The sequence below is a fragment of the Bos taurus genome, chromosome 28 (genome assembly GCF_002263795.3).
Source record: "Bos taurus isolate L1 Dominette 01449 registration number 42190680 breed Hereford chromosome 28, ARS-UCD2.0, whole genome shotgun sequence".
NCBI classification, from domain to species: domain Eukaryota; kingdom Metazoa; phylum Chordata; class Mammalia; order Artiodactyla; family Bovidae; genus Bos; species Bos taurus.
The window spans coordinates 14768461-14793966 of record NC_037355.1 but is presented as its reverse complement, the minus strand read 5'-3'; the positions used below and the strand labels follow the sequence as shown (position 1 = coordinate 14793966).

At 38.0% G+C, this 25506-nt stretch overlaps 1 protein-coding gene and 1 long non-coding RNA gene across 8 annotated transcripts in view; one reads left to right on the top strand and one right to left on the bottom strand.

Moving 5' to 3' along the window:
- Positions 1 to 6339, bottom strand: part of PHYHIPL (phytanoyl-CoA 2-hydroxylase interacting protein like) — a 101930-nt gene extending 95591 nt beyond the window's left edge. The window contains exons 1-2 of one of the 6 annotated variants that reach the window (XM_010820496.4): positions 6099 to 6243; positions 5495 to 5539 (exon numbers count right to left, since the gene is read on the bottom strand). In XM_010820496.4, coding sequence (XP_010818798.1) covers positions 5495 to 5539; positions 6099 to 6204 — 151 coding nt within the window. In that variant the 5' untranslated portion in view covers positions 6205 to 6243. 6 annotated transcript variants of the gene reach the window in all.
- A 320-nt stretch (positions 6340 to 6659) lies between these two features.
- Positions 6660 to 25506, top strand: part of LOC101906006 (uncharacterized) — a 475458-nt gene continuing 456611 nt past the window's right edge. The window contains exons 1-2 of one of the 2 annotated variants that reach the window (XR_003033095.2): positions 6660 to 6820; positions 22379 to 22499. This is a non-coding gene — a long non-coding RNA (uncharacterized lncRNA). The remainder of the gene's footprint in view (positions 6821 to 22378; positions 22500 to 25506) is intronic. The other variant, XR_009493246.1, reaches the window with a different exon arrangement.

The window sequence follows — 25506 nt, the reverse complement described above, 5'->3', positions numbered from 1 at the left end:
ATTTGGAGTGTGATGCTTTTTGTTCAACTCACATCTAATGAGGGACTTCAAAACGTAGAGTACTTGTCGGCATTAACAAGCTTGAATTGCACATTTCATCTTTGAGGTTCAACTTGGCCTTCCCTAGCATTTGATCATTCCTTACCTTCAAGGGGAGAGACACAAAGCTCTTCGGAGGTCACTCTAAAACCTAAGTCAAATTCTAATCTTCCTTGTTCAGCCAAGTTCTAGTCTCCCCAGTGGAATACATAGCTCTGTGACCAATTCTCTTCTTCATTCTAGAACCCTTTTCCCAGAACATAGGTGGAATTGGTAAAGGCTTAATATATGCTTCCAAAGAAGTCTCTCACATTAGACTTCAAATACCTTAATGTACATGTTCTTTTCACTTTGTACTACATCCCTGCGAAAAGTCTCCTAAGACTCCAAAACTATCTTTGTGCAGATGACTCAAAAAAATCTATTTCATAATCCTCTGTATCAAGTAGTTTACTAACGATTCTCAAAATATTATCATTGGATGATAAATAGCCTTAAAGAGCAGGAATAGTGAGAATGAAGGAAAAGGAGTGTCTAAGAAGAATGTAAATGGATTTTCTTGTGAGCGTCCACACTGAAACAATAATGAGAAAACAGTACATAAAAACTATTCTGAGAATGATTTCTCAGAGGGAAGCAGCCCTGGAAAAGTATTTGGGATGCATTTAGATGTCCACTGAGGCCTAAAATTTAAGATGTAAAATACTGTCATCAGATGTCAAAATACCCTTTCCTTTTTATTTTTTTAATTTTATTCTTGTTAATGATTCTTCAGATTTCCTAAATCTAAAATCCTACAGTTACCACTGGTCACTTTTCATTTGGCTTGAAAATTCAATCAATCACAAATTTTGGGTAATTATTTTTAGATTTCTTTTATACCACTGCCACTCACTCTCCTCCCATACTGAGAACAAGCTGAGGCTGTCTATTTTTCCTGTCAAGACTCTTCAACTCTTTCATCACATTTCTGCTAGAAGTCCTCCCCAAATACTAATTTTACTTCTTGTATGTGTTAATAGGACAGTTAACTGTCTAATATTAACAAAATATTTTAAACTCTTAAAATGAGCCAAATGCTTTATAGTAGTAAAGACAGAATTTAAATTTATGAACAATAAAATGATTACAGAGAAAGTTAAAAGAAATGGAAAATAAACCAAAGAAAGAGGCAAATATATAAGGAAAACAAATTATACATTTACTAAGGACAGAGAAGAAAAACAAAAAACTAGAAGGATCATGCTTACTGCTATAACTGATGTACCTGCTATTATTATTATTATCCTGAAATCCAAGATAAAATATAAACGTCATCATGAAACTATTACCTAAAGTTATATGAAAAAATAAAGCTTAGGCCTAAAGAGAAGGAAATACCAGCAAGATTTTTTTTAAAGGTGACTTGAAAGTTTTCTAGATAGTATTCTACACAGTGAATTTCTAATTGGCTTAATTACCTAGGCAAGAATGTTTCAACTTATGACATATCAGTCATTCTACCACTGGAGGGAGCCTGGTCACATATGCTTTGATGAGACTTTTACTCTAGTAACTTCCTGGTCTTCTCTGGGAATGAATTAGAACCCCTACCAAAAATATAAATTTGTTTAACATAATCTGATGGTTTTCAAGCTGTTTGCTTGTTTCTTTTAGTTTAGTTTTGTTTTCACACTAATAAAAATTCATAGCATCTCCATAGTAAATATCTGGGTCAAATAATTGAACCCAGAGGTCACATGTGCTAGTACAGATCTATACTTTAAAAAAAATAAAAGAAAGAAAGAAAACATTTGTTGAATCAAGAACACAGACGTTCTCTGATGCAAATACCTACTCAAAGCAGGTATCAAGGTCACAATGTACATGAAAAACAGCAAACAGCAGGTTTCAAACAGAAGCTGAAAATAGATTTTAGGATTAAGGTTGAGAAGGATATAACTGATGTCATAGAAAAACATAAGCAAAGATTAGAGTACTATAACTGTGATTTTACTGTTCATTTAAAATTCAGAATTTAGCTTCCATTGACTACTTATGAAACTGAAGTGACATAAGATTTACTACATAAAACACAACTGAAATTTTTAAAAAACATCTAAACCAAATATTGGCCAAATAATGAAGAATTATAAAGCAGTAGTTCAACTCAAGGAGGTATATGGAGAATAATATTCCATTTAAAATAACTACTATTCTCTATTTTGTGTCAAGAACTGTTTTATAATACTTAAATTATCTCAGCAACCCTACAGGACTGACATTTTATACCCATATTACATGAGAAAGCTTGAGGCTAAGAAGTGATTAAGTAATTTTCCTAAGATCATATATGTATCAAGAGTCAACATTTCATGAGAGGTCTGAATGTAAAATGGTATTACCACCATGCTACACGCATGTCAGTGAGACTCAGTAATGCCTACCTTAAATTCTTATACTATGAAAGGTAATAGTTAAGAGTATTCATCCTAGACATCTGCTTTAAAACATACCATTAAGAATGATCTAATACAGCACTGTGTTACTAAACACTCCTGTATTACCTTTTGTTTTCAAACTTAAAATTTGTTTAACTCACACGCCAATAAAGAAGACAGTCTCAGCTGATTTATAAATAAGGTAAATAAGGTAAAGTCCAAATTGAAAGGAATTTATCTTTCAAAATATGTGGAGTGAGCTTGGATGCATATAAAGCAACATAAAGATGAATCTTTCCTCCACAGCAAGGAAAGAAAGCTTCCATATGTACGATGAAAAAAAAAAAAAAAAGATGAAGAGAAGCAGTGTAGAATTCTATGTGTGGGGTCAGAGCTGTTCTGAAATGCCACAGGTCAGTGAGGGTCTAAAGTATCTATGAGAAGAAACAAATTGAAAATAAGTTTCCATATTACTAATGCTTCCAGATAAATTATTTTGATTTTTTTTGAAAACTCACCATTGAAGTGTATCATATACGTCACTTGAAGCCACTTCAACATACAAAAGAAGAACAGAAACAGTCTTTTTCTTATAACAGAGAAATATGTTGTAAGAAAACAGCACATCTTCAGAGGTTTTCTAATAGAAGTCTGTCCAGAATCCTCATTTTGAACTATAAGTGAAATCTAGGCAGGGCCTTGTATTAGCAACCAGAGCACACATACCTAGGATAAAACTACACATGAGATAATGTGTGTATGAAAACCCTCTTGCTTAATTAAAATATCCAATTATATGACCACTTGGACTCTATTACAAATTCTTCAGAAACTATTAAGCATTTTGAGGGATGATGGGAAAAAGAAGCATTGTAAATTGTTACTAATAATGTAAACAGATAAGAAAAAAGGCAAATGACAAGGGAAAAAAAAACATAAAAGAGGAGCGCCAAGGAAGCATAAGACAATAAGACATAGTTATGTTTGCCAGCAGCTATAGCTCTCAGTTGACGTAAAATGCAAAACATTATAAAAACATCTGTAAGTGGAGTAGGTAAAAGGAAATGTTTATTAAACAATCACATGGTATCTTCTCTTACTCTACTTCATTCCACTTCTAAGGAATTAATATTGCACTAATTTTTCCCATCATCAGATTCATATTAAAGTAGGAAAAGTACAGAGCAAACAAGACATATTTATTTCCACAATCATACAACTATGAAAATATAACTCATTATGTACTTAAATGCAAAACAGATCTGCCACAGATTTTTGTGTTATATATTTCCAGAAGTAAAACAATGAGATTGGAGAGGGGGTGAAAGGAAGGAAATGAAGGAAGCAAATTCATCTGGCTGAAAATTTCTCAGTATAAAAGTATGACTAGATCTGGTTGAAAAACTTAATGTAACATTTTAAAATTGTTCTGTGAAAGTAACTATATCATCTCCTTTAAATTATTCCTATGATGTCAACTTAACATTTTTGGAATTGACATATAGAGTTTCACAAAATGTAAAGTTAGGCATTTAACAAAATCTTTACATGAACTATCTTCACATTTTACACATCTTTTAATAAAGAGAGCCCTTTGTATTTGAAGACATAAGCTATTTTATAAAATGAAACTCTATTTAATGTGTTGAATCTATTAGAAGTCTGCAAATAAGTAGTAATTTTCAAACTGCCTAGTGCCAGTACATCCCCAATTAAATGTTACATAATTCATTCATTTTTGCAGGATTAGTAATATGAATCATAGAAACTAAAAAACATTACCAAAATAAAATAACTTATACTCTAGGAGAAGAGACATGGTAAATGCAGGACATTAATTTTTGTACATTATTAACTCTGTAAAGATCATTAAAAAAAAACTTTATTTTTCTTAGTATCTTTGAAACATCTGGTAAGTGCAATTTTAAGAACTAACTACTGACTTTTGAGGAGCAACCATGAATTGCCTATTTCCAATAACTACAGTGACGAGCTTTTGATAAATCATTGAAGCAGATGAAAATAAAATCTACCTTTATTATTGCTTTCTGTAAAAAGCAGCATAGGAAAATAAAAATATTTACAATGGTAACATTACAAAATCATTTCACAAAAGTATAAACAAACCCATAGGACTTTCTATGTGGTATGTTAAAAGTAATCTGTACAGTCCAATAGTGCAACTTCCTATATGGAATACCAAAACAATGAATTGTTAATGTCAAAAATATGTGCACTTATTACTATGGTGACCAAAACAGTCTAGGGATGAAGAAAATAAAAGCACCTTTTGCAAGAATATTTATTATCTATACTACACCTTTTTCAAAATTATTTAAAGTGCCTTTGGCTTCAAAGAGCAATTAATCCAAGAGCGATTGTCCTAAATTTATTAATAAACGGAAATTTCGCGTTCAGTTGACCTAAACTGTACTATACAGCAACGCCTAATCAAGTTATTACCATTTAAATGACTGGAAACAAGACCTCTGCTCTCTACTTGGATTATATACTGATCAATTTTATGACCTTATTGTAAGTTTATTAGTATATCTACATAACCGTCACTAAAAACCATTTTTAAATCATCTCTATACACAGTTAAACACTAATTTCATTTACAGTCAAAACTGTTCAGGGTCATCTTGACAACACATAAATTATTTTTCCTTTGTCACTTGTATAATTTTTTTACAATTATTACATCAGTCAGTCCTAATCAGATGACTTCTTTACAAATGGAGTTTTATTTCACATTACTGAAATAGCACTGACTCTCCAACTACTCCAACTAATAACACAGAAGCGCTGTAACTACCCACACTGCACATTGTACTAGTCTACCTCTAACGCTCAGACCTGTTTAATCAATTTCCTTTTTAAGGAGACTGTCAACTTTAACAATAGAATAAGCGATATAATATCAAGACACAACGGTGAGTACTCGCCACATACTCTGAATCACGGCAGATATACGAGGCCACTTCCATTACACATTTTTGACAGTTTCTGAATCACAGTTTCAAACCACGAACCTTGTGGCTGTCCTTGGTGCTGAAACTCACTCTTCTGCCCCTTCACTGGAAAAAAAAAACTGTCACTTCAAATTCCATTTTGAAAGGATTAAATGACTTCAAAATGTAGGAAGTCTGAAGATGTGAGGTTCAAAAAGGAACTAGTAAGTTTCCGCGTAGAGACCGCTAACGAGTGTGTGCTGGGGGCAGGGGGCAACGCTGGAAACATCCCGAGGGCTTTCGCCGGGAGACCCAGGAAAGCGGGACTGCGGCAAAGATCGGAAACACCTGGTCTGGAGCAGGAGACGCCGGCGGGAACGGCGCCCTCGCGGGGCAACCCCTCGGCGGGAGCCAGGCGGACGAGGACGGTGAGGGGCTCCGCAGCCGGGGACCACGGCGACTTCCCCAGCCAACCCGCGAGCCCCAGGGTCCTTTTGTTTCTGGGTCTGAGGGGAGAGTGGGTGCGCGAAGGGGAGCCCCCACCAGCGTTCAACTGCACAAGGGGGACAACAAAAGACCCTACCGCCCGGGCGAGCAGGGTCGGCGGGAGCCCCAGTGGCCGCGGCGTCTGGCAGCGGGCTTTACCCCCACCCCGGCCAATCCTCACCGTCCCGGCCGCTCTTACCATCTCGGTCGCACAGCTGAATGGCCTCCAGGCTGAGGTTTTTGATCACCTCCTCACAGGGGCTGGTGGGGCTGTTGAGGGCATGATCCAGGCGCGGCACCTCCATTTTTCCAACCCCCTTCTCACGTCCGCCTGCTTCGTATCCAGGCTCTCTCCGAGGACCGTGTGGGAGAGAAGGGCGGGAAAGGAAAGGGGAGTGGCGGATGAGAGGGAGGTGGCCTGGGACGCGGCGCTGAGGGGCCGATGCTGAGCCGCCGGGCTGGAGAGCCGCTGCCGAGGCGACGGCAGTGGCTGGAGCTCCGCGGAGCGTGCGGCTCTGAGAGACCGAGACAGACCCGGCGCGAGGGCAGGAGGCGGCGCGCGCCCGGCGGGGAGGAGACGCGGCGCGCGTGGAACGTGAGGGAGAAGGCACGGGGCGCGCACGCGCGCGAGAGGACGCTCCCACCTGCTGGCGCGCCGCGCTCGCCTCTGTCCCTTCCCCGCCCCCACCACACGCCCGGTCCTCCCGCACGCACGCGCCCCCGGCTGCCCTCGCGTCTTGGCGCCCGCAACCCCGCGCGTGAGTCGTCGGTCGGTGGAGCGCACGGGAACGGCAGGCGTCAAGGGGGGTCGGGGAGCGCTGGCTTTCTCCCTTCTCTCCTAGTGAGGGCGGTTCGGCGTTCTTTTCCTTCCTCACGGTGTCAGTCGGAACCAGGTTAGCACTGCGGCGTCTGCACGAGGAGGTGAGAGTGAGCAGTTTTGTTTATCAACGATTGGAGAAATGAGGGTCCAGACCCTTTTATATCGGGCGTTGGAACTACCTTCGCCGCATCAAGGCCCCCGGCTATTCGCCTCCCCAAACCTACATGTTCCGCCTGCCATTCCTCAGAAACAGCTACGTCTGTCCGAGAAATGAGCATATCAACTGAGGAATGGCGCGGTTTAGGGACAGGATTTTGGTCATCCTAAAGGAGGGACAAACAGGGGAATTGAGACCTGCCAGAAAAGTAAGGGAATGAAGAGATGCTTGCCAGCCTGCTGGAAAGGCAGCAAGCGTGCTTCGGGGACACCAGCCCCTGATTGCTCAGGCTTTGCAGAATAGCGTCATTCATTCATCCATTTATTCACCCACCGAATAACTAGTAAGTGCTAACTCTGTGCCAGGCTTTGTTCTGGGCGCCAGTGAAGGGTGAAAAGACAGTACCTGCCCTCAAGGATATGGAAGAAGCCTTTTCCTCGTGGAAAATGGCCTTACTTAAGCCACGCTAAACTTGTCTGCTTATGTTTTTAACGTCACTTAAGATTTAGCAATAACTCAGTGAAGGTGCAAATAATTTTAAAAGAAAATAGGTGTAGGTCACTGCTGATTGATCTCTGTTGCCATTTGCTTCTTTGGAATAGTTTTTGGTTTTACTACTATCTCGGTATCAAAAATAGTGCCCACTCCTCTTTTGAGTATGTATTCTTAAAAGAAATTAAAGTCTCTTCATGTTCTTTCCAATTTCAAACCTAAATGTTAGTAACAGTTTACACAAAGATTCCTGTATGTTATCCGTTCTAGTCACATCCATTTAGCCATGACATGACTAAATCTAGTTAATTGAAGCCTCATAAAACAGATGAACCAGCTTAAGGTAAAATAAGCTGGTGAGAAAATTTGGCACAACTGCAAGTTGTTAAAAATTTGTGGAAGATAATTGGGTATCATAAAGTGAAATGTCCTCATTATGAACCTAGATATTAATGAAGATGGATCTCCTTCATGTAGTTTGAGAGCTTTTGCGTCAAGGTAGGGGGGTCCTCAAGGAGAGAATAAATTACTACTTGTCAAGAAATATGACAAGATGGTGCTTATTGGTGAATTTCCTGTGTTCCAAGGTCTGGCTCTGGAGGACTAGAAATTGATATTGTCAGCCCAACCACAGGGTAGTGTCAAATTTCATAGTAGCGTTAAGTTCACAAATCTTAAAAGGAACTGTGTAAGCTAGATTACGAATTTATTGGTTTACAGATGAGAAATATAACTCATGCTGCTGCAAAGTCACTTCAGTTGTGTCCGACTCTGGGCGACCTCATAGACAGCAGCCCACCAGGCACCCCCATCCCTGGGATTCTCCAGGCAAGAACACTGGAATGGGTTGCCATTTCCTTCTCCAGTGCATGAAAGTGAAAAGTGAAAGTGAAGTCATTCAGTTGTGTCTGACCTTCAGCGACCCCAAGGACTGCAGCCCACCAGTCTCCTCCATCCACGGGATTTTCCAGGCAAGAGTACTGGAGTGGGGTGCCATTGCCTTCTCCGAATATAATTCATACATATAATTACAAGTATTCTCAGGTGGTGCTAGTGGTAAACAATCCACCTGCCAAGGCAGGAGAAGCAAGACAGGCAATTCTATCTCTGGGTCAGGAAGATCCTCTGGAGTAGGAAATGGCAACCCACTCCATTATTCTTTCCTGGAAAATCCCATGGACAGAGAAGCCTGGCAGCCTGCAGTCCATGGGATCACAAAGAGCTGGGCACGACTGAGCAGGCACACACACATATACACACATGACTCTTATATTTAGGAATCATATGTCCAAGGATACATAAGTACATAGTACATAAGATGTTGTAAGCTATGAGTTCAAATCTTAACAGGAAAGATATACATTTAAAAAGTAAAATGATGAGTATTATGAAAGAGCAAGTATGGGAGCTTGTGGAAGCACACACAGGGCCCACTGTAGCCTGATTAGTTAGGAAAGCCTCTAAAAGGATTTTATTTTAAGGGAATGGAAAATGGTCAAAAGACTTTGATAAGGAAATTACCATGAACAGATTGTCGGACAGAATATTTGTATAATGGGAAAGGGGGTAATGTTTTGAGAAGTATTAATGGTGACTTTCTGGGCATAAGACCGTTCTATCCAAAGGACCTTCTGCTGAGGATTTAGATTATTACATAAGAAAATGAAACTTCTCTATTTTTCTTCTCATACCTAAATTTCAGTGTGAGTAATTCCAGTCCCCATATACTTAAAACATCATTTAATTGTTAACTTGAGGTGCCCACTATTACGGTCAAAATCCTACCAGTAATTCAAGCTCTGACTCAAGTGGTACATATAGATTATTGCCACTGCCAGAAATCCCTGTTTTATTTACACAGGGCTTTGTTTATAATTTACAGACAAAATCACACTATGATTTCTAAGTTATTATTAAACATGAAGAATCAGGCTCAAATTTGAAAATGATCTTTAATATATCCCATTTCAGTCCCTTCTCCACTGTTCAAGCCCTTGGCAAGAAGTTGTTTACCTTTTAAGAAATGGTAAATTAAAATACTAATGAAATAACCTTAACTCTTACTCTATCTGAGCCCAAACATGCCTACTGTGAGGTCAATACAGAGGTCTTAATTTTCTTCTCTGTTGGTCATACACAATAATGATAATCCCTCTTCCTTCTGCCCATATATATTCAGTTCTTTAGATAAATGCTCCTAGTTCTTTCAAACATTTTTGATACTGTATTGTTTTGAGTCCCTCTGTCGCTCTGAACACACTTCTCTGGATAACTCTAACTTTTGTAAGAGTTCATAGGTGAGCATACTAGGTGTGGAAATATCATATATTTAATTCAGTTCAGTCGTTTAGTTGTGTCCAACTCTGCGACCCTGTGAACCTCAGCATGCCAGACCTCGCTGTCCATCACCAACTCCTGGAGTCTACCCAAACCCATGTCCATTGAGTCGGTGATGCCATCCAACCATCTCATCCTTTCGTCCCCTTCTCCTCCCACCTTTGATCTTTCCCAGCATCAGGGTCTTTTCAAATTACTCAGCTCTTCACATCAGTTGGCCAAAGTATTGGCATTTCAGCTTCAACATCAGTCCTTCCAATGAACACCCAGGACTGATCTCCTTTAGGATGGAATGATGGTTGGATCTCCTTGCAGTCCAAGGGGCTCTCAAGAATCTTCTCCAACACCACAGTTCAAAAGCATCAATTCTTCAGCGCTCAGCTTTCTTTATAGTCCAACTCTCACATCCATAAATGACCACTGGAAAAACCATAGCCTTGACTAGCCGGACCTTTGTTGGCAAAGTAATGTCTCTGCTTTTTAATATGCTGTCTAGGTTAGTCATAACTTTCCTTCCAAGGAGTAAGTGTCTTTTAATTTCATGGCTGTAGTCACCATCTGCAGTGATTTTGGAGCCCAGAAAAATAAAGTCAGCCACTGTTTCCACTGTTTCCCCATCTATTTGCCATGAAGTGATGGGACCAGATGCCATGATCTTCGTTTTCTGAATGTTGAGCTTTAAGCCAACTTTTTCACTCTTGTCTTTCACTTTCATCAAGAAGCTCTTTAGTTCTTCTTCACTTTCTGCCATAAGGGTGGTATCATCTGCATATCTGAGGTTATTGATATTTCTCCAGGCAATCTTGATTCCAGCTTGTGCAATTGTACTACAAATATATGTAAAGAAATACCCAGTAGTCTATTACAGTCTTTGCTTTATATGCCAGACGTCTTTAATGCAGCCCAGGAACACATTAATTTCTGACAGTTTTATCACTTTCCTTATACATCCTGAGCTTACAATAACATAAAACGTATTCTTCCTGAACATTTCTTATTTGCCCCTTGAAGTTGTAAGTTTTGAGTACATATTATATGTGTGCATTGAGAAGATACTTCAGTACAATTTGATGAGTTACTTGATTGAAATTCATTTAGTACTTTTAATGTGTTTAATTGTAATGTTGCAGCTAGCCTAGAATTTTGTCATACCTAAAGAAAAAGTAGGTTACAATGTCCTTTAGGTAAGTTTGTCGATGCCAAGGTCATGTAAGACCCAACCCACAGCTATAGGCACCACCCAGCTTTTGAAATTACTAGGCAGAGGGCAAAGAGAGAACCAATACCATAGGTTGGAGCAAACTTTGAAAAATGCATAGCAAATACAGAGTGTTTTTTCTTTATCTCACAACATTACCATAACTTTTTCTAAGCTTTGATTATAAATGGTGGAGTGAAAGAAAACTCATGATTGATAGAGACAAGCTTGAAAGCAACTCAGATATTCTAAATTCTTTATTTTTATTCAAGTTGAGTAGAGTCTGAGCGGGTGAAGATCAAATGAAATAATGTATATGACACTATATGAGCTGTGAGGCATTTCAGAGAGTTAGGATATTATTATGGGACACCAACAATGCCATTAAGAAATATCTGGTCAATTTTATAGTACACATTTCTGGAAATATTTTCAAAGCTATTTCAAAACATGAAGCACATCCATATTTAGAATGTCTTTATGATTTAGTGTGTTGGGAAAATTTATTAAAATTTTTTAAATTTTAATTAAAGAGTTAAAATTAAAAATTAATTTTTAAACTTAAAAATTAATTTTAAACTTAAAAATTATTCCTGGTTTTATTTGCTTTCAGTTTTATCCAGTGATAGATTTTTGCCAAACCCATAAACAAATGATCAGCTTTAAATCTCTGCCCAATATTTGATTTCTACAGTCTTAATTCTGTACCATCAAACACTGATGGGAGAAGATAGAGAACTATAATGACCTAACCCATTATAAATTCATGCTGTCAGCATTCAGCTTGCTTAATATTTCCGTGGCTATTGCAGACCACTTCTCTTTGAAACCCCTAGCTCTTCTCTCACTTTCAAGAGATGGTCTCTCCTTCTCCCTCTCTTGTTCCTGGGGGAAAAAAAAGGCAGAATGAAGTTTCTCATTTGTTCTTATCTTTAGCTCAGTGGGTCCTTGGTAAAACTTGCTACTTTTCCTTCACCTCTGCTTTCCATTCAGTGCCTGTGTGTTGTGGAATATAGTTAGATTCCTATCAATAGTTTTACCCACTCCAGCTATTTTGGTCTTTTTCTTTCCTCTAATTCCACTCCACTCCTCCCCCCTCCACTTTTTTTTGGTCTATAAACATTATCAAATCTCTTTGATTTTAAGAATTATGTTCCTTGAACCATCCAGTTACTATCCATTTTCTTAATTTCTAAGGTATATCAAGAGCCCATTATAAATTGTAAAGTGCCATAAAAGTGTTAACTTGTTGCATGTTTCCTTTTAATTCTTGTACAGTTTATCACCTGTCCTCACCACTATGAGTCTTACTTTTCAAAATCATCTTTGGATTTTGTAAGATTTCTCATCACCGAATATAAAGACCTTTTATTATTTGTATCCTCTTTGATATTTCAGCAATTTATCTCCGCTGAACTTCTATAGCACTGGACTCTATTGGCTATCTTCCTGCATATATGCTTAATGTTTATCTACTCTAGCTTCTAAGCTACCCTCTTGAGTGTAGGTGTTTGGTAAAGTTCACCCTCTGATATTATGTTCCTCTCTGTTGAAAGCCATTTCTTCCAAGAATGCATGCTTTCCCATAAATTTTAATGTTTCCTTAATGTTTAAATTCTCATCTTTAACTTCAAATCTCTATCTCAAGTTCCCAACTATAAACAAAAACTGTTTCCCTATTTCCAGTTAATGAACATTGTTATTTACATTTCCTTAACCATTTCTAATTGATCAGTTCATCCCCAAAACAGATTCCCTTTTCTGATTTCTCCCTTTATTGTCACTGGCAGCCGTATCCTTTTAGTCACTATTACCCAGTTTTCTGATTTTTAAAAATTTTCCTCTTTAAATGAAACTATCCTCAAAATAATTACAATTTTTCAGTAGTTCTTGGATATGTGATTTTGTTTCTGGAATATTCCAGAATATAAGTATTGCTACTATATTAAGTTCTTGTCATTTTGACCAGATTATTGAAATTACCATGTGTATAGTCTTCCTATCTCCCTTTTTCAATCAGACTGATACTAAGATCAACACACTAAAGCACTTTGTTGATCAGAACTTGCTCAATAAATTACAGTGGCTACCTGTTTTTTGTTCTAGATTTAATGGTGAGTTACTGAAGTTTTTAAGGCAGGTATATGACATTTACAAAGCAGTGTTTTATAATGTTAATCTTCCATGTTTCATAGGATGAGTGGAATGGAGGAAGACAGAATTTTAGGAGATTATTATAGTCCAGGCAAAAATATAACATATTACAGACCAAGATAGTAAAATTGGGAATGTAAAGGAAGCAATGGATTTGACAGAGTGCTTGTATGCTATTGTTTTCTGAGATTATTTTTTTAAATTATAGAATGGAGAGGTTCTTCAATATTTTGCTTAAAACATTAAATTGTTTGCTCATATGAATGATGGCTATATATTATAACTGTTAATTTTACAGTACAGCATCATATGACACATGAAGCAAATGTATTGAACATACTTCTTCCGTCTTTAAACCCAATAGTTATTTGCCAGTGATACACAAGTAGATTAATCTTAAAAACTAAAGCAACATCTAGCCCTTATTCTATATTTGTAAATAACGAAAGCTCAATTAAAAATGACTCTCAGAGAAACATGTCTTAGAATCCCCTCTGCTGTCACTAGTTAAAATATAAAAGGATTTGGTGTTGAAGGGAAGAAATCTTGGGAGGAATAGATGAGAAAAAACTTTTCTGTACCTTGAACCACTTTGATGGAATGCCTTTCTCTTCTGTGTTCTGTCCTGTTCTGTTTAGTATGTATTACAGCAGAATAATTTCAGAATGCATTCAGCTCCACAGCTTTCCCTAAGTGTCATGTCAGGGAATATTGAAAATAGATTCTGTATCGTGAGTAGAGACCTATAGGTATATAGTCACAACCAGTTTGCCACAGTTGTAGGTTGTGTTTGCCTTCACAGATGTATCTTTCTAGTTTTGAGTTTTTTGCTGTTCACTTACGTATTTACATTATTGACAAACAGGATCTCCAGTCTGTTCCCCTCAAACACAGCTCAAAAATCCTTCCCTGAAATCCTGATTTAGTTAGTGTTCCCTTAAATATAACCACAGAAATTTCCTGATGACTCTTTTTCTAGGATTTTTATCTCAGCAGAATTAGAGCTGTGACTTTTATAATGATTAACATTTTGTTTCCCGAAATTCTTCCTAAGCTAAAGGAAAATGCCCATAGGATCTCTAAAAATCCTCTCATTTTTCTAAACACCCAGTTCTCTCTCGAATTGTATTGTAACATCGATGATGTTATGTAGCTCAAATTTACAGTCGTTAGAAGCTCTGACTCAACAACCACTTCTGGCCTTGAGAATTGCTCTGTAATATTTGAATAAACAAAACCACTAGAAAACCACTGCACTCAAATGGATTTTAACATTGCTGACTACATAGGCCTAGAGGCTAGGCCTGTTCCAAGATCCATAATGAAAAAAAACTTCAGGGTGGACAGAGGTGTTTTTTTTTTTTTTTTTAATTTTAATAATGCTTTATTTAACTCATTATCCAAAATATCATCATTTCAATGTGTGCTTAATAGAAAAATTATTAACAAGTTTCTTCACTTGCTTTTCTTTTTACCTGCGTGTGAGTGCTTTGTCGCTCAGTCATGTCCAATTCTTTGTGACCCTTTGGACTATAGCCCTCCAAGCTCCTCTGTCACGGGATTTTTCAGGCAAACCCGAGTGGGTTGCCATTTCCTTCTCCAGGGGATCTTCCAGACTCAAGGGTCCTGTTTATAATAGCCAGGACATGGAAGCAACCTAGATGTCCATCAGCAGATGAATGGATAAGAAAGCTGTGGTACATATACACAATGAAGTATTACTCAGCCATTAAAAAGAATACATTTGAATCAGTTCTAATGAGGTGGATGAAACTGGAGCCTATTATACAGAGTGAAGTAAGCCAGAAAGAAAAACACCAATACAGTATACTAACACATATATATGGAATTTAGAAAGATGGTAACAATTACCCTGTGTATGAGACAGCAAAAGAGACACTGATGTATAGAACAGTCTTATGGACTCTGTGGGAGAGGGAGAGGGTGGGAAGATTTGGGAGAATGGCATTGAAACATGTATACTATCATGTATGAAACCAGTTGCCAGTCCAGGTTCAATGCACGATACTGGACAGAGGTTTGATAAAAAAATGATTCAGTCAGTAACATCCAATGAATGATGAATCAGTGCTCTACGAATGTACATATGTATGCATGAGGTTAGTGCATGTTATTGAACAGCCATTAGGGTTTCTTTGATGATACAAAGACTCTGCCATGTCAACATTTCCCCTTAACCTCATGTTATTGCTGTTATCCTGTAATGCAGATTAATGGAGTTGCTTCTGGCTAACTAATTTTAGCAAGAGGAGATGGCATCATAAAATTTAGCACAACAGCTATTCACAGGAGAGGCTTCGACTAGAAAGCAGCAGTAGTGAGGGCCACGGAGCCAGATAACTCTCACCTTCTGGTCTTCTTATTAAAGCCCCATCATTCGGACACATAAATGAGACTGTGTATTTCTTGTCCCAATGTGTGTTCATATTCATTGTCTGATATTCATAAATTGTTAAATCCTTAAAGATTGGAAAATTTGTTCTAACACTTGCATGTTTGAAACTTCTCCACAATAGCTAGCCCAAATTGTATGTGATATGTCTGCCAACTTGAAAACTTTCCCCTGAAAGTAGCATGTTGTATCCAGAGGGAACTCCAGAGTAAACACTGTATGAAATAAAAAACTTCCTCCACTGTCGATGTTTCCCCACTTATCTTGGAGACACAGAGAATAGCTAATTCTTCTTCACAAGATAGCCATATTTGTATAATTCAAAACACTGTTATATGTTCTGATTCGTCTTTTCCCTAGTCCAAGTCTTAGATATTGCAGCTTGACTCAGTGGATATCGAGTCCTTAGTTTACTCTGAATTTGCTCTAAAATTATGTATTTCCCTCTGAAAATACAGTGTTCAGAACAAACGCAATATAATGGGAATGATCTGATTATAGTAGAGCAACTTATCTGAACTGTTTGATTACAAGGAAGTACTTTTATATAAATTTTCAGTTCGTTTACATTAAAAATGTTATTTGATTATTATTTGGCAGTGTATGGCTATTCATATTTTAAAGTCCTTCACAGTAACTTTCATTTATTATTCCTCAGAGCGACCTTCTTGAACTTTTTTTTTTAAGCTGAAAGAAGTGCCCACAATTCTCATTTTTACAAATCACAGATGATATTAAAGCTAATTATGCATAACATATCAAAAATGGAATAACTACTGCAGTGCAGTTATAGTTTCTGTAGTCTCTTGATTATTCTCTGGTCCTTAAGATCTTTGAACCATAGTATATCATGAAACTTGATAATAAGATTTTGTTTATGATAAGTGTCATATAACCACAGAGTATCTGTGAATTCACACATTTTGTGGCACAGATCATGGGCTAATCTTACATGGTGTGGAAGCTGTTGACAGTCCATGAAATTCAATAAAAAAGCCTTATTTCAGATAGTCATAGGGCAAACCTGACAGCCTTGTCAGGATTTAGTTGATGCTGTTATAATGATGAGTGAGATCATTTGGTTTCTCATGTGATACTTATTTTATTACAACATAGTTTGATACCGCATTGACTTTTCTCCACAAAAATGTTGCTCAGCTAATCTAGTGGTTTAACTGTTTAAGGTGTCTCAGAACTGAGGGATAAAGGATCCTTAATCAAACATAGCCAGTGGAGAGACTGAGTGTACAGAGGTACTGCATAGACAATACGCCTATTGAAAAGGTCCTAATACTCCTAGGAACCAGACTGATACAAAGTTAAGTACTGAGCCATTACCTTGTGAAACTGAACTTTTAAGAGACTAGGCACATTTTCATTCTTGTCACAAGCTACATTTTGTTGCCCTGGTTTTTGTTCCATATTATCTCACTATTTTACATCCATGCATCAGTCACTCTTTCTCTCTCTCGTTCTTTCTTTCTTTTTGTATCATAGGAGCTAAATGTCCATGTGGGATGGGAGGATGAACAAAAGATGAAACAAAACAGATATGATACTTAATAGGACCATTATAGGACATTAGTCAGGTGTTGAACAAAACTCTTGAGAGTCCCTTGGACTGCAAAGAGATCAAACCACTCAATCCTAAAGGAAATCAGGCTTGAATATTCATTGGAAAGACTGATGCTGAAGCTGAAGCTCCAGTACTTTGGCCACCTGATGTAAAGAACTGACTCACTGGAAAAGACCCTAATGCTGGGAAAGATTGAAGGCAGGAGGAGAAGGGGATAACAGAGGATGAGCTGGTTGGATGGCATCATCGACTTGATGGACATGAGTTTGAACAAACTCTGGGAGCTAGTGATGGACAGGGAGGCCTGGTGTGCTGCAGTCATGGGGTTGCAAAGAGTCGGACATGACTGAGCAACTGAACTGAGTCAGCTCCTCTGTTTTCTCTCTCTTAAGGTTGTCTTTATTTTTTATTAATGATATTTTTAATTGTTTTTTGGCCACACTTCCCAGTGTGTGAAATTTTTATTGCTCAACCAGGGATTGAGCACATGCCCCTTGCAATGGAAACATGTAGTCTTCACTGCTGGATTACCAGGGAAGTCCCTTAAGGATGTCTTTATGCTAGGCTATGCTAAGTCACTTCAGTCGTGTCCGACTCTGTGTGACCCCATAGATGGCAGCCCACCAGGCTCCCCCATCCCTGGGATTCTCCAGGCAAGAACACTGGAGTGGGTTTTATAGGTGACCACAAATAACTGTTTACTTCAGGAAATATATTAATATGTATTTTGTCAAAATAATTTGGTGTCACATGAACAAATCAAGCATCTAATTTGTTTTATAGTTTTAAAATACTTTTTTGAATATCTTTTCAAAACTGTGCCAGATTTTCTTAAGTCAACTCGTAATCACTTGGTCTCATGTCTTCATAAGAGGATGGTAATCTATAGTAGTAGATGGTACAAATTATATTTTTCTCATCTCAGTCACCTTCTTATGGATGAGCAGAAAAATCCCTATGGGTCAAAACCTATGATTGATTTTTTTTCTTTTGCCATGTCAGATGTAAACTTAATTTGGATGTACTAAGTTTCTATTTCAAGACTCTTGTTTTTTCTTTCTCATCCTAAGTCTTCAGTTCCTTTATCAAGATAATGGCCTGTAAATGATTTAAAAGGCTAAACTCATAGACGTGTTTATATAGCTGAGTTATAAGATAATTTAGCATTCAGGCTTCATCCTTGACCCCTTGACTAGATCTGTTTCCTCTCTATCCTTCAATTCCCCAGACTATGAAGAAGACAGATAACACTAAATCAGTTAATCACCTTTTTTTTTTTCTTTTCCTTTTTGTTTTGAGTGGTAGTATCCTGTGAATGGGCTTCCCAAGAGACTCAGTGGTAAAGAATCCATCTGCCCGTGCAGGATACACAGGTTCGTATCCCTGGGTCGGGAAGATCCCCTGGAGAAGGGCATGCCAACCCATCCAGTATTCTTGCCTGGAGAATTCCATGGACAGAGGAGCCTGGTGGGCTTCTGTCCATGGGGGTCTCAGAAGAGTGAGACATGACTTAGTGACTAAATAACAGAAACCTGTGGATACTGAATAGGAGAATATTTGCCAAATCATTGACTTACAGACTAGCATCAACAAATGTAAACTCCATTGGTTTGATTAATGCAATTTAACAAAGATTTTTAGTACTTCCTATATATAGGGCAGTTTGTATCTATTTAAAATGTATAACCTTTAAATGTGTGCATGTGTCATTTTAAAATTCCAGAATAGTAGAATAATACATTATTATTATACCTTCCCACTAACATGTATTTTATTAAAAGAAATTAGAGATAGGTGCTGATGACCATTGGAGAAGGCAATGGCACCCCACTCCAGTACTCTTGCCTGGAAAATCCCATGGACAGAGGAGCCTGGTAGGCTGCAGTCCATAGGGTCGCTAAGAGTTGGACACGACTGAGCGACTTCACTTTGACTTTTCACTTTCATGCATTGGAGAAGGAAATGGCAACCCACTCCAGTGTTCTTGCCTGGAGAATCCCAGGGATGGGGGACCTGGTGGGCTGCCACCTACGGGGTCGCACAGAGTCGGACACGACTGAAGCGACTTAGCAGCAGCAGCAGCAGCAGCAGCTGATGACCATGGCTTTCCAGGTGGTGCAATGATAAAGAATCTTCCGGTCAATGCAGGAGATGTAGGTTGATCCCTGGGTTGGAAAGATCCCCTGAAGTAGGAAATGGCAACCCACTCCAGTATTCTTGCCTAAAAAATTCCTTGGGCAGAGTAGCCTGACAGGCTACAGCCCATCAAGTTGCAAAGAGCTGAATGCGACTGAGCACACGCACATGGTAATGCCCTTAGGGAGACAAATAGGAAAGAGATGAAGGGTGGTTTCTTTGATTTCTGTAGGTAATGTGTTTTGGTGCTGGAAAATAGGATGTGCTCAATAAATAGTTGACTATAGCAGATAGTATTTTAATTGTTTTTCTAAGTGGGTGGTGATTATTTGGAGTTATATTTCACTTAGTTTTTAGGCTAATAAAATTAATTAGTATTATATGAATGTGTGTCAGCTAATTATAAGAAAGTTGATCAGAGGTGTCCTTATAACCATGGAGGCGAAAATCCTTAACATTTTTGTATAAATTCAGTTCAGTTGCTCAGTCGTGTCCGACTTTTTGCAACCTCATGAATCGCAGCACGCCAGGCCTCCGTGTCCATCACCAACTCCCAGAGTTCACTCAAACTCATGTCCATTCAGTTGGTGATGCCATCCAGCCATCTCATCTGTCGTCCCCTTTTCCTCCTGCCCCAATCCCTCCCAGCATCAGAGTCTTTTCCAATGAGTCAACTCTTCACATGAGGTGGCCAAAGCACTGGAGTTTCAGCTTTAGCATCAGTCCTTCCAATGTACCCCCAAGACCCATATCCTTTAGAATGGAGTGGTTGGGTCTCCTTGCAGTCCAAGGGACTCTCAACAGTCTCCTCAAACACCACAGTTCAAAAGCATGAATTCTTTGGCGCTCAGCTTTCTTCACAGTCCAACTCTCACATCCATACATGACCATTGGAAAAACCATAGCCTTGATTAGATGGACCTTTGTTGGCAAAGTAATATCTCTGCTTTTTAATATGTTGTCTAGGTTGGTCATAACTTTCCTTCCAAGGAGTGTCTTTTACATGGCTGCAGTCACCATCTGCAGTGATTTTGGAGCCCCAAAAAATAAAGTCTGACACTGTTTCCACTGTTTCCCCATCTATTTGCCATGAAGTGATGGGACCAGATGCCATGATCTTCGTTTTCTGAATGTTGAGCTTTAAGCCAACTTTTTCATTCTCCTCTTTCACTTTCATCAAGAGGCTGTTTAGTTCCTCTTCACTTTCTGCCATAATGCTGGTGTCATCTGCATATCTGAGGTTATTGATATTTCTCCCAGCAATCTTGACTCCAGCTTGTGCTTCTTCCAGCCCAGCATTTCTCATGATGTACTCTGCATATAAGTTAAATAAGCAGGGTGACAATATACAGCCTTGACGTACTCCTTTTCCTATTTGGAACCAGTCTGTTGTTCCATGTCCAGTTCTAACTGTTGCTTCCTGACCTGCATACAGATTTCTCAAGAGGCAGGTCGGGTGGTCTGGTATTCCCATCTCTTTCAGAATTTTCCACAGTTTGTGGTGATCCACACAGTCAGAGGCTTTGGCATAGTCAATAAAGCAGAAATAGATCTTTTTCTGGAACTCTTCTTGCTGTTTCGATGATCCAGTGGATGTTGACAATTTGATCTCTGGTTGCTCTGCCTTTTCTAAAACCATCTTGCACATCTGGAAGTTCATGGTTCACGTATTGCTGAAGCTTTGCTTGGAGAATTTTGAGCATTACTTTACTAACGTGTGAGATGAGTGCAATTGTGTGGTAGTTTGAGCATTCTTTGGCATTGCCTTTCTTTGGGATTGGAATGAAAACTGACCTTTTCTAGTCCTGTGGCCACTGCTGAGTTTTCCAAATTTGCTGGCATATTGAGTGCAGCACTTTGACAGCATCATCTTTCAGGATTTGAAATAGCTCAACCAGAATTCCATCACCTCCACTAGCTTTGTTCGTAGTGATACTTTCTTAGGCCCACTTGACTTCACCTTCCAGGATATCTGGCTCTAGGTGAGTGATCACACCATTGTGATTATCTTGGTCGTGAAGACCTTTTTTGTATAGTTCTTCTGTGTGTTCTTGCCACCTCTTAATATCTTCTGCTTCTGTTAGGTCCATACCATTTCTGTCCTTTATTGAGCCCATCTTTGCATGAAATATTCCCTTGGTATCTTTAATTTTCTTGAAGAGCTCTCTAGTCTTTCCCATTCTGTTGTTTTCCTCTATTTCCTGGCACTGATTTCGGAGGAAGGCTTATCTCTCCTTGCTATTCTTTGGAACTCTGCATTCAGATGCTTATATCTTTTCTCCTTTGCTTTTTGCTTCTCTTCTTTTCACAACTGTTTCTAAGGCCTCTTGAGACAGCCATTTAGCTTTTTTCCATGGGGATGGTCTTGATCCCTGTCTCTTGTACAGTGTCACTAACCTCCATCCATAGTTCATCAGGCACTCTGTATATCAGATCTAGTCCCTTAAATGTATTATGTACATACAATTAATAAAGTTGATTTATTATTTTTAAGTTCCATTTTGGTAATATTTAAAATACATACTCTGTAATAGCCCTTTTAAGTCATTATAAAGTGTTGTACATTGTATTTGTTTTCTATTTATAGTTTACTGAGGAATAATTTCGGAGAAGGCAATGGCACCCTACTCCAGTACTCTTGCCTAGAAAATCCCATGGATGGAGGAGCCTGGTAGGCTGCAGTCCATGGGGTCACTAAGAGTAGGACATGACTGAGCGACTTCATTTTCACTTTTCGCTTTCATGCATTGAAGAAGGAAATGGCAACCCACTCCAGTGTTCTTCCCTGGAGAATCCCAGGGACAGGGGACCTGGTGGACTGCCGTGTGGGGTCACACAGAATCGGACACGACTGAAGCGACTTAGAAGCAGCAGCAGCATATATAGGACACTAAGAACTAGGACACAGAGTATAAGACTTAATCTGAAGTTGAACTTACTGATAAGATGATAACAGTCTTCTGCCATTGAAGAGACCTCAAATTCAGACAAATAATTTGCTAATAATTTGCTAATAATACCATAATTTCATAACATGGTACATGCTCTAACCACTTTTTGGTCAGAAAGAAAGACCAAATATTCTGGTAGCCTAGAATATATTAAAAATATGATGGAGGGAAGAAGAAAAAATTAAAATATGATACTTCCTTATAATTCACTCTCTTATTTTCCATGCTGTTGGTTTGTTTTATAGTGGTGCCAGTTGAGCTGTACTTGTATTCTGTGTGTCAAGCATGGCCCTGTTTTAGGGGAGAAGGACATATGGAGAAGGAGAGGAGATACAGAAAAACCTTAAACATTTTATTAAGATACTTGTAAGTATTGATGTTTCACTTTTTTACACAAGAAAAGTAGAGCCTAGAATAAGGCAAAATGTGGCAAATGCTGCAGGAGAGGAAGAAATTGTGTGCTGTGCAAGCGCAAAAAAGAGAGAAATTAATTTCAGCTAGGGGAAATCTATGTGAATAAAATGCTTGTCCTGAGTGCTGTTAAGTACAATAAACTAAAGTGCCATCAGCTTGCTTCCCTAGGCTCTGTATTTTACTCAGAGTGCTGCTGAGTCAACCGTTTTAATCTGTATAGAGAAATCCACGGAAGCATTCATCTTTTCCCCAGAATACTTTTTTTTCCTTCTTTTCTATAGATAAGAAAAAATTGTTTGATTAAACAACCTCATGTCAACATACATGATAGGTTCTTTCAGGTTGGGCCGTTGTAGTGAGTAGGGAGGATGAGTGCTCTATGTGCAGAAGCCATTTAACAATGATGAATAATGAGATCAGTTGTGTAGACAACCTTAACCTCATTGGATATAATGGAAGTACTTGTGTATAGTATAAAATATCTCCATACTATTATAAAGGCTTATATTAACTTTTTATTTTCTTGTTGAATCTGTAAGGATCCCATTACATTGTAAGATTGGCCTGGCAATGAAAATCTGGGCTTAATATTGACTGAGCTCTGGTTGATTTTGAGTGATAACCTATGATACCATAAGTTTGAATTTTTAAAGTTATCAAATATTATTTTCTTACACTGTAGTCTATGGCTATTATATTAAAATTGTCTCAGGCTGTTTAATGTCCTATAAATATAAATATGATTTATATTTCTCTTAAAATGTAAGTATAAATATACTGTTATTTATATAAATATATATCTACATATTTATATTATATATATCACATTAGAATATATGTTAATTAAAACCATAGCAGTTTCCATGTTTATAGCCTTAATTATTCTCTTCTCTGTCCGTGTATTCAAATAAAGCCTAGAAAAACAAATAGGGCCTGTTTCATAGATGCTAGCTGATAGTGCCACAGCATGTAACTTCCAAACATATTTAATAAATAGCATCACTAGTATATGGCTTCCCTGATGGCTCAGTTGGTAAAGAATCTGCCTGAAATGCAGGAGACCCAGGTTCTATCCATGGATCAGGAAGATCCCCTGGAGAAGGAAATGGCAACCCACTCCAGTATTCTTGCCTGGGAAATCCCATGAACAGAGGAACCTCTATTCATGGGTTCCTTGCAACCCCAGGGCTACAGTCCATGGGGTTGCAAGAGTTGGACATGACTTAGCAACAAAACCACCACAATCACTAATCTATGTTTTGCTCTTCCTACAAGCAGTGTATAATAAAATAATTTCAGAGGACATAAATTTTCAATTGCCAATTTTTATCTCAGTGGAATTTTCATTGTGATATGCATGTCTTTGTCTTACATGTGAGATTTCTGACTATCCTATATAATTAAACTTCATGCTTACAAAATATAAAACTTATCTTTTTTATCTCAGCTTAAAAAGCAGAGATATTACTTTGCCAACAAAGGTCCATCTAGTCAAAGCTATGTTTTTTCCAGTAGTCATGTATGGGTGTGAGAGTTGGGCTTTGAAGAACGCTGAGTGCCGAAGAATTGATGCTTTTGAACAGTGATGTTGGAGAAGACTCTTGAGAGTCCCTTGGACTGTAAGGAGATCCAACCAGTCCGTCCTAGAGGAAATCAATCCTGAATATTCATTGGAAGGACTGATACTGAAGCTGAAACTCAAATACTTTGGCCACCTGATGTGAAGAACTGACTCATTGGAAAAGACGCTGATGCTGGAAAAGATTGAAGGCAGAAGGAGAAAGGGACAACAGAGGATGAGATGCTTGGATGGCATCACCGAATCAATGGACATGAGTTTGAATAAAGTCTGGGAGTTGGCGATGGACAAGGAGGCCTGGTGTGCTGCAGTCCATGGGGTTGCAAAGAGTCAGACACGACTGAGTGACTGAACTGAGTACATTATAATATTGTAAAGTCTTCTTTTGTAGTAATTCTTATTCCATTACCAGAACCATTCACTCTTCTCTTTTTCCATTATGTCTTCTTGGATTTTCCAATCATATACCACCAAGAGATAACAGTTCACACTTTGTCTTTGCCCTTAGTGTGAAATTACAGTTATTAAAAGATAAAAATACATGTAACTATTTCTAATACATCTAAGATTTTTTCCTAGTTAAAAGATGTCTCAAATAAGAATATTAAGCACACATAGACCTATTTTGTATCCTATGATTTTGGAGATATAAGATTTTAAGGGGACCCAGATATCATATGTTTTCATAAAGTCTTTATTATTTATGTACATTTCTGTATATGTTGTTAATAAACATAACCACCAAAACTAAGGTGGAAGGTCTTTGTCTTTACCATAAGTCTGAGCTGCTGATGCCCTCCTCAGACTCTTGTCTACACACTGTTAAACTGTTACTAATGTAACACACAGATCCTTGAGAAATAAATATGTTTTAAAATCACAACAAATATAATTAAACTTTCTGAGTTAACTAATTACTTTTTATTTTGATTTTTATTTTGTATTGCGGTATAGTTGATTTACAGTGTATTAGTATCAGATGTATAGCAAAGTGATTCAGTTATACATATATCCATTCTTTTTCAGATTCTTTTCTCTTACAGAGTATTGAGTAGAATCCCCTGTGTTATATAATACATCCTTGTTGTTTATTTGTTTTATATATAGTAGTGTGTATGTGTTAATCCTAAACTTCTAATTTATCCCTCCTCTCCAGTTTTTCCCTTTGGTAAACCTAAGTTGTTGTTGTTGTTTTGAAGCCTGTTTCTGTTTTGTAAGTAAGTTAATTTGTATCATATTTTTAGATTCCACATATGCATGATAGTTATGTGATATTTGACTTTCTCTGACTTACTTCAGTTAGAATGATCATCTCTCTAGGTTCATCCATGTAGCAAATGGTATTATTTCATTCTTTTATGGCTGAGCAATACTCTGTTG